This window comes from Balaenoptera borealis (assembly GCF_965194805.1).
Source record: "Balaenoptera borealis genome assembly, chromosome: 12".
Taxonomy (NCBI): Eukaryota; Metazoa; Chordata; class Mammalia; order Artiodactyla; family Balaenopteridae; genus Balaenoptera; species Balaenoptera borealis.
The window spans coordinates 54314920-54330470 of record NC_138869.1 but is presented as its reverse complement, the minus strand read 5'-3'; the positions used below and the strand labels follow the sequence as shown (position 1 = coordinate 54330470).

The following is a 15551-nucleotide window of genomic DNA, read 5'->3' as shown; positions in this document are numbered from 1 at the left end:
CCCTGAGAAAACCATAGGTCAAAAAGAGTCATGTACCACAATGTTCATTGCAGCTCTATTTACAATAGCCAGGACCTGGAAGCAACCTAAATGTCCATCGACAGATGAATGGATAAAGAAGATGTGGCACATATATACAATGGAATATTACTCAGCCATAAAAAGAAATGAAATGGAGGTATTTGTAATGAGGTGGATGGAGTTAGAGTCTGTCATACAGAGTGAAGTAAGTCAGAAAGAGAAAAACAAATACAGTATGCTAACACATATATACGGAATCTAAGGAAAAAAAAAAAGGCCATGAAGAACCTAGTGGCAAGACGGGAATAAAGACACAGACCTACTAGAGAATGGACTTGAGGATATGGGGAGGGGGTGGGGTGAGATGTGACAGGGTAAGAGAGTGTCATGGACATATATACACTACCAAATGTAAAATAGATAGCTAGTGGGAAGCAGCCGCATAGCACAGGGAGATCAGCTCGGTGCTTTGTGACCACCTAGAGGGGTGGGATGGGGAGGGTGGGAGGGAGGGAGATGCAAGAGGGAAGAGAAATGGGAACATATTGTATATGTATAACTGATTCACTTTGTTATAAAGCAGAAGCTAACACACTATTGTAAGGCAATTATACTTCAATAAAGATGTTTAAAAAAAAAAAAAGAACCTGCCTGCCAATGCAAGGAACACAGGTTCGATCCCTGGTCCGGGAAGATCCCACACGCCATGGAGCAACGAAGCCCGTGCACCACAACTACTGAGCCTGTGCTCTAGAACCCGTGAGCCACAACTACTGAGCCCACGTGCCACAACTACTGAAGCCCACACGCCTAGAGCCTGTGCTCCGCAACAAGAGAAGCCACTACAATGAGGAGCCCATGCACCACAAGGAAGAGTAGCCCCCACTTGCCACAACTAGAGAAAGCCCGCACACAGCAATGAAGACCCAACGCAGCCAAAAATAAATAAATAAAATTAAATAAATAAATTTTGAAAAAAAAGAAGAAACATTAAATTTGTTTCCTCTGCTTTTTGATAATGATAAAGAGACAGCTAAAAATAATAACTCATGGACTGAAATGTTCCAGGAAAAAAAAATGTAGGCATGTATAATGCATGGCCATGAGATACATAGTAAACTGTAGTTATCATTAATTTAATAAATACCTTGACCTTTTGCAGCCTTGAGGAGTTTTTCTTAGAGTTATATCCTCATCTAGATACATTAAAAATAATTCATTACCATTTTAAATAAAGGTCCATGATATATTACTTTAGTTCCATTCATTTTATGGCTAAGAAATAATATTGCTATAATGTTAAATTAGTGGTAAAAAGGATTTTTAAAAGCTCTAATATAATGATGCATTACCAGTAATTTTTAGTGTAATCACATATAATACTTCAGTAATAAACTATAGTCTGCGTGAGTTTAAACCGAAAATTACTCCTTACCTCTAGGTAATTCTCTATAAAATCAACCTGGAAAAATCTTATTAGGTTTATTTTATTCCTTTTATGCAAACTTCAAATGGTTACTTTCTAACCTTTCAAAATATTTTTGGAAAATCAAGAAGGGATTAGTAATTTGGACTTTTAGTTTCTAATGTTTGAAAACAAATTTAAACAAAATACTTGAAAAGCAGTCGTGCAAGATGCAGTTTGCATAATTTATATCAGAGTAACAAATATTGTTCTAAATAATATTTACATTATTGATTCAAACAAGCTCCTTTGACTACTCTTGCTTATGTGATGGACGTATTTTTCTTGCTGTGAAAAAAAGAATAAATCAGCACTATGAAGAAACGCAAATGAAGTTTCAAAAATAATGGTTGAATAGCTCTCTCGTAACTATAATGGCATTTTAACTGAGAAGTTCCCAAACTAGAAAAGCTAAAATTCCCATTTCCACCTCTTTTCCCAAGATATCCTCAAATGTGAAAAGCTTTTCTTTAATAACACAATTGACTTGAAGCCAAACATAAATCTGATTTTTAAAGATGTTCCTAATGGTCTAAATTTTTTTTTTAAGATTTATTTATTATTCATTTATTTATTTTACTTTATTTCTGGCTGCATCAGGTCTTAGTTGTGGCACGCGGGATCTGCATTGAGGCATGCGGGATCTTTCGTTGCGGCACAAGGGCCTCTCCCTAGCTGTGGCATGCGGGTTTTCTCTCTCTAGTTGTGGCGTGCAGGCTCCAGGGTACGTGAGCTCTGTAGTTGTGGTACGCAGGTTCCAGAGCGTGTGGGCTCTGTAGTTTGCGGCACGTGGGCTCTAGTTGAGCTGCGGGAGCTCAGTAGTTGTGGCGCGCAGGTTTAGTTGCCCCACGGCATGTTGGATCTTAGTTCCCAGACCGGGATCAAACCCACGTCCCCTGCATCGTAAGGCGGATTCTTTACCACTGGACCACCAGGGAAGTCCCTCTAAATTTGAATTTATGCTCCTACTAACCAAACTCTCTCCTGCTCTTTATAATTTAAACATTTGTGACTGTATATCTTACTCAGTGATTCTTTGATCTGCCCCTGAATTACTGTGATTTATATACAGCTGTGCTAAATTTTCATTCATTCATACATTGAGTCGTTTGTTCATCCAACCAAATGCCTCCCATATGCCAGGCACGGTTCTAGGCACTAAGGATTCAGTTTTTAAAAAGCAAGGTCCCTACGCACATGGAACTTGCATTCCATCTCTGGTTACTACGCTGAAATCTCACTCTAAATGATTTTCTGCCTAAAGAAGAATTTAGTCTGCAGCAAATTCACCTTATGCTCATGAATCCAAAAGTTCACATTCTTAGACCATTTCATTTCTAAATGAACATTTATAGATGATTAGCAACAAATACAAGAAATATATCTGTATATTTAGCAGTCAGCAAATCATTTCATTGACTAGAGTTTATCAGGTTTACAGAGCTTGGGGCTATTAGAAGAGGCTTAATTAGCATTGATACTATCAGCATTTGTACTTAAGTTAATATCCTAATTTTACATGCTACATAAAAAACAATACAACAACATCTAAGTGGTTGAAAATGTTGGGAAGCTTTAAAAAAGCTTTCTTTAAAAAAAAATTTGGACATCACTGTATTGTACATTAACTATACGTCAATTAAGAAGAAAGGAAAGAAAACAATATAACAACATCTGAGTGGTTGAAAATGTTGGGAAGCTTTAAAAAAGCTCCTAAAAAAAAAAAAAAGAAAAAGAAAAGCTCCTGGAGAATTTTTCTCATTTACAGTGACCTGTAGCTATTCACGCTAGTATTGTCAGACTTTATAGTCTAATAAGTGATTGAAATGACCTGTGACTGTGCTCCACCAAAATATATTTAATTTCTCTACTGTAAATGACCTCTTCATTATAAAGTGCACATTTACTCTGTTCTGATTTTAAAATGTCGCATTCGCACTTCCAAATTGCTATATTTTATTACATCTTAATTTTGGTGGAAAACGTTTACATTGATATTGAAGATGATATGATGCAGATTTTTTGTTCTTTATCCTGAGGTGTGAGGCCCTCCAGCCCACTGAGTACAACAGAAGCAGAGAGAGACTGAATCACTTCTCTGCAAGGATGTGAATAGGCTGTTTGATGCCTGTGGCTTAGTGGGTGAATCTATAAACTGGAGTCAAAAGATTTAGCGAGGGATGGTTTCTTTATCTGTAAAAGAGGCAAAAAATATTTCCTTTTCCTACATCAAAGTTTTTTTTGCAAGGATTGAGTAAGATAGTGATATCACTTTGCAGAAATTGTATACAATTCTAGAAGCTATAACTGGTATTATTTCAGTTTTCTGGTTTTGTCTGCTCCCCAATTATTATTATACTTTATGTATGTGCGTTTAAGGAAACAATGCTTCTCATCAAGGTTTGAATTATACAGTTAAACTGCTCCTTTGTTTTCAAAGTGCTGTTTGCTTATTTTGGAGCTAATGATGAGATTCCCTTAATTACTGGTCACCTTAATTGCTGGTCATATTAAACAATAGATGCTGTGACATGGCTTCCCAATGACTGGATATATACTGAACCCAGGGGACTTCAGAGTAATACATCAGACATGAGAGACACTTTAATGACAGCCGTAAATTACAACTGCTTCTAAACTGGGGAATGAACATTTTAGCACTTCCTCTGGGATGAACCCAAGCCCAAGTCACTCATTGAGTTCTTTGGTGTGCAATGATGCCGGTGGGAAATTAACAGGGAAGTGGAGCCCTTTCCTGTAATAATACAAAATGATTAAGAGGACCTTAAAAAAATCAATTGACTAATCAATAGTGTATAACTGCTTGGAGCATTTTCCCCTTGCTAATCAGACATTAAGTTGTTTAAACTAAATATCTCCAGTTTCCCCTATTACTGAACTGAGTTACAAGACATGGTCAAGGATGTCAGAGTCTACTGGAGCCAGATTCCAGAGCATTTGTCATTAAAGAAAGATGGAAGTAATCCGTAGATGGCTCTCTCTCACTACAGATTCAGAAGGCTCTTGAAAGGGAAGATATAATAGGAAGATATAATAGAAAGTGTTCTCCTAGTTTCCAGACATTGGTGAATTAATGTGGTAATCCCAAATTCTAAGCATGTATAGTTGTTTGAGAATATGGGCGGGGACTTGATTGAATTCAGGAGTGATGGAGGTCAAAATAACTATAGAAAGCATCTATACACTATATATTTTCAGGCCTTTAAAATTTTTTTTAACTTCAGCCATGGTGAACAGCATGCAGCAAACAAGACTCCGAATTCCAAACAACCAAAGGTATTCAAACAACACCTGTGAAGTGACACATTATTACCTACCTGTATATTGCCAGCAATTCTAGTATCAAAACCACGTGTACACTTTTTTTTAAAGTTGAATGCCACTGTGCGGGGGGTGGAAAAAACACTGAGAAAATAACTTTAAACAGGGGGAAAAACTTTTTTTATTGATATGTTTTACTTTGCTGGCAGACCAGAGCAAAGGTTTTGTGAACATTTAAAAGATGAAAAAGGTGAAGAATCCCAGAAGCGGTTTATCTTGAAGCGAGATAACTCTAGTATTGATAAAGAAGACACTCAGGTTGGTTCTCAAGTTTGAGAGTGGCTGACATTGTTGTTTTTGAAGGTGGGCTGCCTGATGTTCTTGTCATTCTGTTGTCCCCGCTCCCCCTCCCAAACCTCCCCTGCCTCTGAAACGACTGTCCCCCCCCAAACCTCCTGCCCCCCTCCCCCCTGCCTCCCTCTTTGGCATTCAATGGGTAGCAAAACACCACACCCTGGTTGCTTCAGCGATGGCTCTGTGTTGGGCTGCATGGGTGGTGCTTGACGCAGGCTCTGCTGCATGTCTTGGGGGGTTGGGATGCCGCAGGCTCCGAGCTGATGGGAAGAGCTTTGTCAGTTGCATTTCCAGGTGTCTGTGTAACTCTGGCAGTCGTTCCCCTCCCTACAGCTTTATCCTTCCGTTGTGCACACATTGAGCTGGATTGTCAATACGGACCGCTGATCAACTGATGTAGCTGTAAACAACAAACCTTGTTATGGTGAGGCCAGGTGGATTTTGCAAACTCTCCTAAAATAAGTCTTCACAACAAAGAATTGAGTTCAGGTTTCAGTCCCCCACCCCTTCCCCTTCCCATGTTTTATCGTCCATGTCAGTTGTCTGCTTGTTTTGCACGAACTGGAGCAGAACTTCCTCCTTACGTGTTTCTTGCTTGTGACAAAACATTACATTGTTCTAGAGTAGCCTTACTCATGGGACCTCGACAAGGCTAGAGAGACTTTTCTATGGATGGAGGGGGTGGGATCCAGGGTGATGAAGAAGAAAACTAAGTAAATGGCAAAAGAAAACAAAATTTTAATGATAAGAGGAACAGTAGAAAGTCATATAAGTGTCATTACAGTTACCCTTTATGTCTCTGACAATCAAATAGATTTTTTTTTTGGCAATGACTTTGCTTTAGAATGCTGAAAGGTAAGACAATCTGCGTCTCACTCAAGTTATTATTTTAATTACCCACAGTGAGTCACCGTGAGCCAGTGTGTGCATCTCTGACGCACTTTTTTTAAAAAAAAAAACCCGTTCGTCATTTGTATCTCATCTCCTGCCACCACCATCAAACCACACCATGGCTCGAGTTGACTCTGGAACATGTGCCCGTGTCCTGTACCTAGTGGGTGTTTGTTGAATGGATGGATGGACGTGGTTAGTGCAGGGCATTTGGGGAGGAACGGCAGGAATAAGATGGGAGGGCAGTAGAGACACAGGAAGCGGCTCAGAGGGAAGAACAGCAGTCCTCATGCTGGGTTCTTTGAATTGTTAGGTTTCTTGACATCGACCTTAATCAGCAGACAAGCTTTTTGAATTTAGTTCCTCTTTTTATCCCAGACGCAATTCACAGAATAAGTCATTGAGTGAATAAAAATACAAGTTAGGATGTAGAGAAATAGCACCCACGTCGTCCATTCTGCCTGTCCCCTTCTTTACCGCCTTGCTCTGTTGCTCCGGTCCCCAAGTTTTCAAAGCCATTTCTTCTCTTAGCCACCTTGAACTAGCCACTTCCTCTTTTCTCACCACCATTCTGCCTCCTTTTGGGGAGTCAAAATCACACAGGTTTGCTAAGGAGACAGAGCCCATGACTCGTGACCCATCACGTAGCCAACTGACTGAATACCTGAGGCACATTCAGGAGCTTACGTTCCAGAAACTCCCATGCTACTTGCATCCAGCAAGGGAGCAAGCAGGCGTAGCAGGCATCCCCTGCCATTGCAAGACACACACACCACACACGTACCCCACCACGGCTTCTTTAGGGACCAGAGGGAGTAAGACTTTTCACGCCCCATTTGCTTAAGTGAACATTTATTATTCTCAGCTGACAGTTTTTCTTGACTGCAGATTTCCAACAGCTCAACTTGGATAACCCTCCTGATTTCTTTTTTCTGTTCAGCAAAACAGAATGCATCCCTTTAGAGATGACAGACGAAGTAAATCAATTGAAGAGAGAGAAGAGGAATATCAGAGAGTGAGGGAGAGAATATTTGCACACGATGTGAGTAGTTGTTTTCATTGCCTCTTGAGTGCGGTCCTTCCGTCAGCAGCAAGGCAGCCTCGTTCCCCAGACAGGGAGATGGCAGGGACGAGGGAAGCTGGAGGCAGGGAACAAACCGAAGGGCAGCAAACTAGAGGTGTTTCTGGAAGAGGACCTGCTTCAGGGAAGTGATGGAGGAGGGGCCGAGGGTTTGCATGTGTTCTCTAGGGTGTGACCTGTGGGGAAATAGAGATACCATTTTGGTCAATGAAATAGACCGTAAGTACAGAGAGAGGTTGCCAGATTTGCAGAAATCCCTTCACGTTCATATTAGCCAGCAGATACCACACGGTTGTCTTTTTAAGACCAACATCGTACAGAGGAAAGAATTACAGGAAAAGAAAGAAGAGTCGTAGATCTTAAACACACACACACACACACACACACACACACACACACAGAATTTTCTGCAATCTTAGCAAGTATGGACATTTTATTATATCAAAGTTAAATAGTGATATTCATCCCCCCCACCCCATTTTCAGATCGAATTAGTTCTGTGAACAATTTTCAAGGGTATAGTCAGAAAACAATTTCTATTGTTCAAATCGCAAAGAAGATGCGGTTGGGTATTTTTTTTTTTTATCCTTTTCCTCAGTGTGGCCAAAATTAAATGCAATTAAATTAAATACAAATTAAAAGGTTTCAAAAAACTGGATTTAAATGCAATGAAATGAAAAGGACAAGCTATTGCCATAGGTTTTCCCTTCCATGAACTCATCTGGCATCCTCCTAAAATGCTGTGGGCTCTTCCCTCTGCAGAGGTACAGCCATGAGCACCTTTGTGTAGACTCTCTGCTGCCAACACCTCTGGCGTTACTAAGTCAGGTGGAGGGTCTGACCTCCTGTGTGATTTGCTCCTGGAGGTTCTTACAAAGCCAGCCTAGCATGGAGGGGGACTGCTCTCCCTAGAGGTGTTAAGCCCAAGCCAGTCTCCCTGATCTCTAGATCCTCTCTGCCTTTCTTAAAACACAATTTTGAGTTGAGTAATCTGGCCCAGAGCTTGGGAATTAGAGGAGTGTGAGAGAAGGAGATGGAGGTAGCCATAGTTGGCTGATGTCCAGGTACAATTCTAGAAGATTCTAGAAAATTCTTTTATCATGGTCAGAATTATTGAGGGTGCAAAGGACAGCAAGACACATGGTAGACCTTTCCTTATGTTTGCTGGATCCAGGAATGCAGTAATGAGAGGATCTTTTCTAGTCATGATATTATAACGATGCCAACTGTGGACTGGAGGTAGAATGTTCCTGTCTGATGACCTTGAAGAAGAGAAATATTTCTGAAGGCTAGCTTATTTTCTATTTTCTCTCTCTCTTTCTCTCTCTCTCTTACACACACAAACGCACACACACATTTTCCCTCTTAGTCTGGTTCTGGCAAGTCATATAGTTTATGAATGAGTAGTTACGTTGATAAACAAATACTTATCACCCACATAATATACAAACAACATTATGCTTTTTTTTTTTTCTTGCCAAAGCTGTGCCACATTGCCAGACACTCAAGAGCCAGGTGACAGTAAGTAACGTCACTGATGCATGCCTATGATGGGGGTGACACTTGCCCTGCTGTACTTCATTTGTGTATTCTCGTGTCCATAGGGAGGTCGTCGAAGGGAGAAGGGGTCAGCGTGACTCCCTTTACACACTGCATTTCCTCACATCCATCTTAAGGAGATTATTCGTAAGGGACCTGGGTTCCAGGCTAAAGATTGGAGGCAAGGGTTCCTGTTTAAAGCCTCTATGGCCACATGCTGTATTAACTTTTTTTAACAAGTAAAAGCAGACTTAAATGTGAGAAAGCTTAAATGCAAAGCTATTGTCATAGCCTTTTTATTCCATGAAATCTTTCCGCAGCCCTCTCTACAATGCTGTAGCTGCTTCTCCCTATGGGAGTGGAGGCGCGAGCTCCTTTGATAGGCTTTCACGCCTGGTGGCCAGCACTTCTGGCTTTACTGATTCAGGTGGGAAACTGCCTGTTTCTGACACTGCTTTTCACTTGATCTCCTAGGGCAGTGGTTTTTTAGTCGGCATGCTGTACCCAGAGTGTACTCATAAAGGGCTTCAGAGATCAAATAAAATCCCTGATATTGCCTGCAAAACATTATGTTCATGAGCATATGTGCATTTTTCTAAGGATAAGATCTCTAGCGTTTATCATATTCTTATAAGTTTTCATGATGCTTAAATGAGCCACTAAGAGCCACTTTCCTAGAGGGAAAACAAAATGTCTTTCTCCCTAGTCTGATAGCTCTTGTAGAGACAATGCAGTCATACCACTGGTGTTCTCTGTTTTAGCTATTAATATCCCCAAATTTAGCAGCTTAAAAAACAAACAAACAGAAATCTGCTTCTCTCACAGTTTCCATGGGTCAGGAATCTGGGAGTGGCTTAGCTGAGTGATTCTAACTCAAGGCTTTTCATGAGGTTACAGTCAAGCTGTCAGCTGGGGCTGTACTCATCTGAAGGCTTGGTGAAGTGGTTATCTGCTTCCAAATTCACTCGAGTATCACCAGGCCTTAGTTCTTTGCTGGCTGTAAGCTGGAGGTCTCAGTTCCCACATAGTGATGTGGACTTCTTCATAGACTGACAAGTGTCTTCAGAATGGCAACTAGCTTCCCCCAGAGCAAGTGATCTGAGAGGGAAAGAAAGAATCCCAATTGGAAGCCACGGTCATTTATAACCTGATCCTGGAAGTGACCTACCTTCCCTTCTGCTGTATTCTGTTGACACACAGACCAGCCCTGGTGCATGTGGGAGGTGCTACACAAGGCAGGGGTCACTGGGCGCCACCCGGTATTAACAGGATAACACACACTCACGGACATAACAGCAATATGAACTTTCTCGAATATATATAGTAACATAAAGACAGGACCCTTTAGGGAACCTTCACCTATGCAATTCCAGATTCCCAAATGATCATTACTGCTGCCCAAATTGTCGAGGTTCACAAGATAATAATTAAAGTATATTAACTCAATTGTAAAACAAATGCAAAGAATCCAGCATAAGGAAATTAAGTTACAGGCATCTAATCTTTTTTTTAGCTGGTCTTTAGTTTAGCATCTTCATAATTTAAAAACAGAGGTAATATAACCAGCTGCCTTTGCCAATTATTTTAAGTAGTGGAGTAGTTCAAACAGGTTCAAATATCGATATACTTAAGCAGGATTTTTTTTTCTACTTGAAGTTACAATAGAGATTTATAGAAAAATACTTCCTGGTATTTACGCTTGAGCAAAATCCAGATTTGTTTTAAAATTAGAAGGGTTCTTGAATATTTTACAAATGTATCTTGGTTTCTAAGGGTGTGTGTATGTGTGTGCGCGCATGCTTTTGTACATAGGTGCACAATCAATATATGCAGATTACTTCGGGGTTTTCTAGAAAAAGTTTTTCAAATATAGTTTGAGAATTTTGGTATCTTGAAATAAGACCAATTTATCTATTATTTGAGAACTAAAATGTTGTTATTTAGAGCACACAACAATTTAGTTCTCACATAATAAATAAATGTACTTTTGTAGTCAGAAATACTTGAAATATAGCTCTTGTTTCCTTTGGCAAGAATTTCAACTTGTTTTATGATTAATCCTATGCAGTGTTGTTCCTTTTAGGAAGGTTAAGCTGATAAAGCAATATATTTGAGAGAGACCTGTTTTGCCTGTAGGGTGATTTCTGAAGGGTATTTATGTATAAATAGGGATTCGGGGAGGACCTCATCTTTGGTCTCCTTTGCATGTGGTGGGATTCTTCAGGGAGAGCTGATGATGAGGGTGTGAGGCACCACCTGGCTTGGGGGTGGCACGTGGAAGAGAATTCTGTAAGCCATTGGCAAAAACGTTTTTCTCCTTTTAAAAAAAAAGCCCTTTATTTACATCTGAGAATGCATATCCCTGACAGCTCTGAATGCTGGGCTTAATTACTGTGACAGTTTTATCTTTCTCTGCTATTAAAATTTGTAAGTTATTAATGCTACTTTATACACACACACACACACACACACACACACATATTTTCATCAGTTACTGAATCATAGCCCATAACTGTCTCTTGTCTTATTTATGAAAATGTGGTAGATGGATGATGAGATGATTTTTTAGGACCTTTCCACAAAAATCAGGCAGATGCTCTGGGGGTAGGTTTTGGGGAACATCATCTTTGACTTGCAAGTGACTTATTTTTTAATTCAAAGAGTTTTGGGCTGCTTCACTTTCCCCCAAATGCTATTAGATTAATGAGTCTGAAGAGGTCAGCATGTCTTTGATCAACTCCTTCAAAGAAGTAATTGAGTCTCAGTTATTCAGTACCAGCCAGAACATCCTAAATGTAATTGACCTCTTTTCAACCTCAACAGATGAGAAATAACAAAGTATTAAATTCATCGTAGATATCTGACACAATCTCACTTTTTTCACATACCAGGACTTGGCTCAAACTTGACTCAAAGCAGTAGGGAAACCAAACTAAAGGAAATAAAGACAATGGGATATTTAGCTTACTTTAAAGAGATCCTCATAGGAATAATGTCAAGGGCATATCATCTGTATTTGTTTCCTTTTATAAAATTAAATGTCAAATTTTTTTAAAAAGATATTTTTCTGAAAAGCTTTTTTCTTAATTGGCTGTTTTTGCCTTTTGTTTAATAAAATTTTTGCACACTTGATCTTCGGGATGCATGTTAAATGCACAGAGGTTAAAACAGAAATGGTTCTAGAGATGCCCCCATTAAAATGCTCAGACCACTGAGAAAAACATTTATGCCCAATCTAGCCCTTTGGCTTAGTGGAAGGAAATGATTTCTCCAGTAAAATGTAGAAAGAAACCAATATCCTGCTGGCATCTCTGAGCAGTGGTTACATTAGCAGCATTTTTAATTCAAAAATTCGATATTGAAAGGTCATTATTATTTCTTTAGTTTTATTTTATCTTAAAATCGACCTATTAAGTCTCTATTTATCCCTTTAGCCAGGTGACTTATTCATCATTTAGAAAATCCACACATATAATATGGTGTCTATATTTACATTTACAAACTTAGTACTTTGAACATGGTTTTATATTAGTTCCTAAACACAGTCGTATTTTAGGCCTGTTGCACCATATTTTGTTTAGACTTCTCTTTCTCTGTTTGTTAAAATTTAATTTGATCTACCTTTCCCGAGCACGTAATGATAATGGAATTTTATCTTCCCTAAGTTGTGTATTAAACCCAAGATAGCAGAGAAATGCCTGCTAGGGAATGCAAGCTAAGAAGAAAGTCACTGGGTTTTTTGTGTGAAAAACTAAGATATATTAGATGGAGCTTGATATTCTTTCCCAATTAACTTCATTTTGTTCTCACTTGTTTTCTGAGTACCCTGCTGCCCCCGCCAACTCCCCGCCAAGATTGTTTGATAGCATCTCTTCAGTTTGAGAGTCTTGCAGGTCATCTGTTTATGCTGTGAGAGTTTATCGTTGCCAGGTCATAATTTCAGGATTGTGGCTTTACAGCTCTCCCATCCTCAGGTGGATCGTGCCAAGTTTGCACGCTCTGCCTTGATCTGAACTTGTCCTTTTGGCTCCTGATGGCGGCTACATCTCGGCAGCCCTAGAGGAAACCACTAGCTCAGGACCTGATGCTCACAGGTTTCTCCAGCAGTTTCATTCACAACATCTCTCTTCTGACCTTGGCGCTACACGGGCTAAATCTATTTGAAACCTGGAGACACCGTGATGGAAAAGAGCTGCATGAGAATGGTTTACACTTCTAACTCTAACCGTTTTTTTTCCTTTTTTTAATTTCCATTTTTTCTGAAAATGGTACATATTTTTCTTAATTCTTTTCCTCTTGGAGGGGAAAAGTAGTTTGAAAAGCAGGCAAGGATTTGGGCTCCCTCAGCATATCCAGAACATCTGATACAATGCTTTTTTTTATTTTTCAGTCAGTTTGCTCCCAGGAAAGCCTTTTTGTGGAAAACAGGTAAAATGAAATTTGCTTTTTCATGTCTTTAGAGGAACAAAGTCTGTCATGTGTCTTGTTTTTCACAGATATACATATGCCATATATAAGTGTGTGCTTGAATATATGTATAAATAAATACATATATCTATGTGTACACACATATATATGCACACATATATGTTATTTAGCATGTCTAAAAGCTATTTAACTTGGGGGAAAAATTCCCTCCGTTACTTCCAAACATAAGTTTCAACAATTTCCTTATTTAAGGTCTCAACTTCTGGTCCTTCCAAAGGTATAATCCTGTTACCTTCCCCAGGCATTAAAAAGTATAAATGTTGAGACAGGAACTTGCAGTTTCATTGGCTTATTGAATAGGCTGCTAAAAGTACTTGTGTATTTGGTGTTATTGGCCACTTCCTGTGCCCTATCGTTATATGTAGCTACACAGATGATAATTTGAATAGTATTGTTTTATGTTTCTCATTCTAAATAATCTGTCAGTCTTCATAAAAGGCTGAACTTGGAATACTTATCTAACCCGATCTAGATTTATCAGTGTACCTGGCTGGCTATTAGTAGAGAAGGTGGTGGTTATGACATGAATGTGTTAAAAACATTTATATAAAGTCTTGAGTATAAGAGCAGAAGTTCTCAAGTTTAGCATGTACCTTTTAAAAATAGTTCTAAACCGATATAGATATTAAAATGCTCCATTGATTTAATTGCACGTTTTCAAGGGGAATTAAGGAATTCCTCATTAGCTGTACTGATCACATTAAAATGCATCACAGTGGGCAACTTGGATTGGAAATATGGTAGCCATTGAAAGAGTGGTGGTTAATTTCATTTCAGGTGTTGGCTTAATGGGTATCCCTATAAAATCGATTAAAATGGAGGCTATTTGATTAAATTCCAGTACTTAGAGAAAAGTTAAACTGGGCATTCAAGAGGATTGGTTTTAAAAATACCCTCATTCATAGTAGCAGTTAGAAAACTTCAAGTAACTACCCTCAACTGAATAACCTCTTGTAGAAGAAGGGATGAAAGTAGTGAACAGGTCTTTACAAGGCATCCAAAAGCATCCTCAAAAACCCATACAGTTTTCAACAAGTATTCCTTTTTTACAGTAAATTAAGAATCCGTGAGCTTTAACATCATAGAGATGTTAAAGCAATCCAAAATTCTATATCCAAAATTGAATTTGGATGTTGGATGCAACATTTGGATGTTGAAGCAATCCAAAATTCTATATCCTTACGCAGAGAATGAAGTGAGCATTTAGAATTCAGTTTAGTAGGACACGTCATTCCCTAGTCTTCTAGCCAATCATTTTCCCTACTTCCTCCCTAATCTTAGTCATTTACTTGTGTTTTGTATGAAAAGACTGCTAGTGCACTTGTGTCCCTAATATTCAAATAGGATTATATTCATCAATAGAATAATTGGTCACAAATATGCATTGCATACGTGAAGAAGTATTGATGGCCCCCAAAAGCAAAATTCTGAATAGATCCCTACAAAAATAAATATATTTCTTTGATACCTGCCTTTGGAAGGCATATTTCACTATGCCCAAAAAATAAAGAATAACTAATATTACCCAAAGAAAAAAATCACAACCGATATATTTAATTAATTAAATGTCTATTATATCTATATTCATTTCTTTGATTCTCCCCTCCTCTTCCATTCCATCTGTTTCTTCTTCCCTTCCTTCTCCCTTATCTAGCATCAGTGCTTTATCTTAGGGTAGGGAAAAATCAGGCTGCCATTAATTTATTAGGGCAAAATTCTACATCTTGAAAATAAACCGTAGCATATAGGGTTGATTTGCAAGACAGGTGTGCCATAGTTGAGTACACATCCATTTAACATAGGGCATTTAGTACCCTTAGATTTTATATCATAAAAATCATGTTTTTCATTTCCAGTAGGCTCTTGGAAGACAATAACATATGCAGTGAGACCTATAAGAAAAGACAGCTCTTTCGGTTGGTATGGTTTACTTTTTTAAAACTGTGTTTTCAGATGATGTGGTGGAATCAATGTTAAATATAAGTGTATTAGTGTAAAATATCTCTGTTCATGAAATAAAATATGTTAGGTTATCTCTTTGTAAAGCTTGTTACTGAGCTAGTGTTGAAGCCATAAGGGGTCCTGTGAGATACAGGACTGGGAAACCAAATGCTCTGTCTACAGTCCTTTAGGGTTCTTCCTCTGATTTTCTGGGGTTTTTTCCTCCAGGACTAACTTTGACAGCACACTGATTTCACATTCCCAAATCAACTTTGGTGAATTACACTGAGTTAAAATTTCTCTTATAGCTTGCAATTGTGTATACGTTCCCAGCACTGGAAAACAAATCAATGATAACTCTATTTGAGTAGTTGATTTTTAGCCACTACTATCCATCATAATATTTCAAACAATATTTTTTCAAGCACAGATTTTATTTCTAAAGAAAGATATGGGATTGTTTCCAATTATAATGAACTACTTAAATCA

General features: G+C 38.7%; 2 protein-coding genes across 34 annotated transcripts in view; one reads left to right on the top strand and one right to left on the bottom strand.

Moving 5' to 3' along the window:
* The window catches only part of ARPP21 (cAMP regulated phosphoprotein 21), a 166458-nt gene that overhangs the window by 73314 nt on the left and 77593 nt on the right, over positions 1-15551 (top strand). For 13 of the 33 annotated variants that reach the window (XM_082348433.1, XM_082348422.1, XM_082348449.1 and 10 more), the window contains exons 10-13: positions 4978-5086; positions 6954-7055; positions 13024-13061; positions 14978-15037. In XM_082348433.1, coding sequence (XP_082204559.1) covers positions 4978-5086; positions 6954-7055; positions 13024-13061; positions 14978-15037 — 309 coding nt within the window. The other 20 variants (XM_082348430.1, XM_082348437.1, XM_082348440.1 and 17 more) reach the window with 10 other exon arrangements.
* Positions 7064-15551, bottom strand: part of LOC309608524 (uncharacterized protein) — a 191459-nt gene continuing 182971 nt past the window's right edge. The window contains exon 3 of the mRNA XM_082348811.1: positions 7064-7270. Within this exon, the coding sequence (XP_082204937.1) occupies positions 7186-7270 (85 nt within the window). The 3' untranslated portion in view covers positions 7064-7185. The remainder of the gene's footprint in view (positions 7271-15551) is intronic.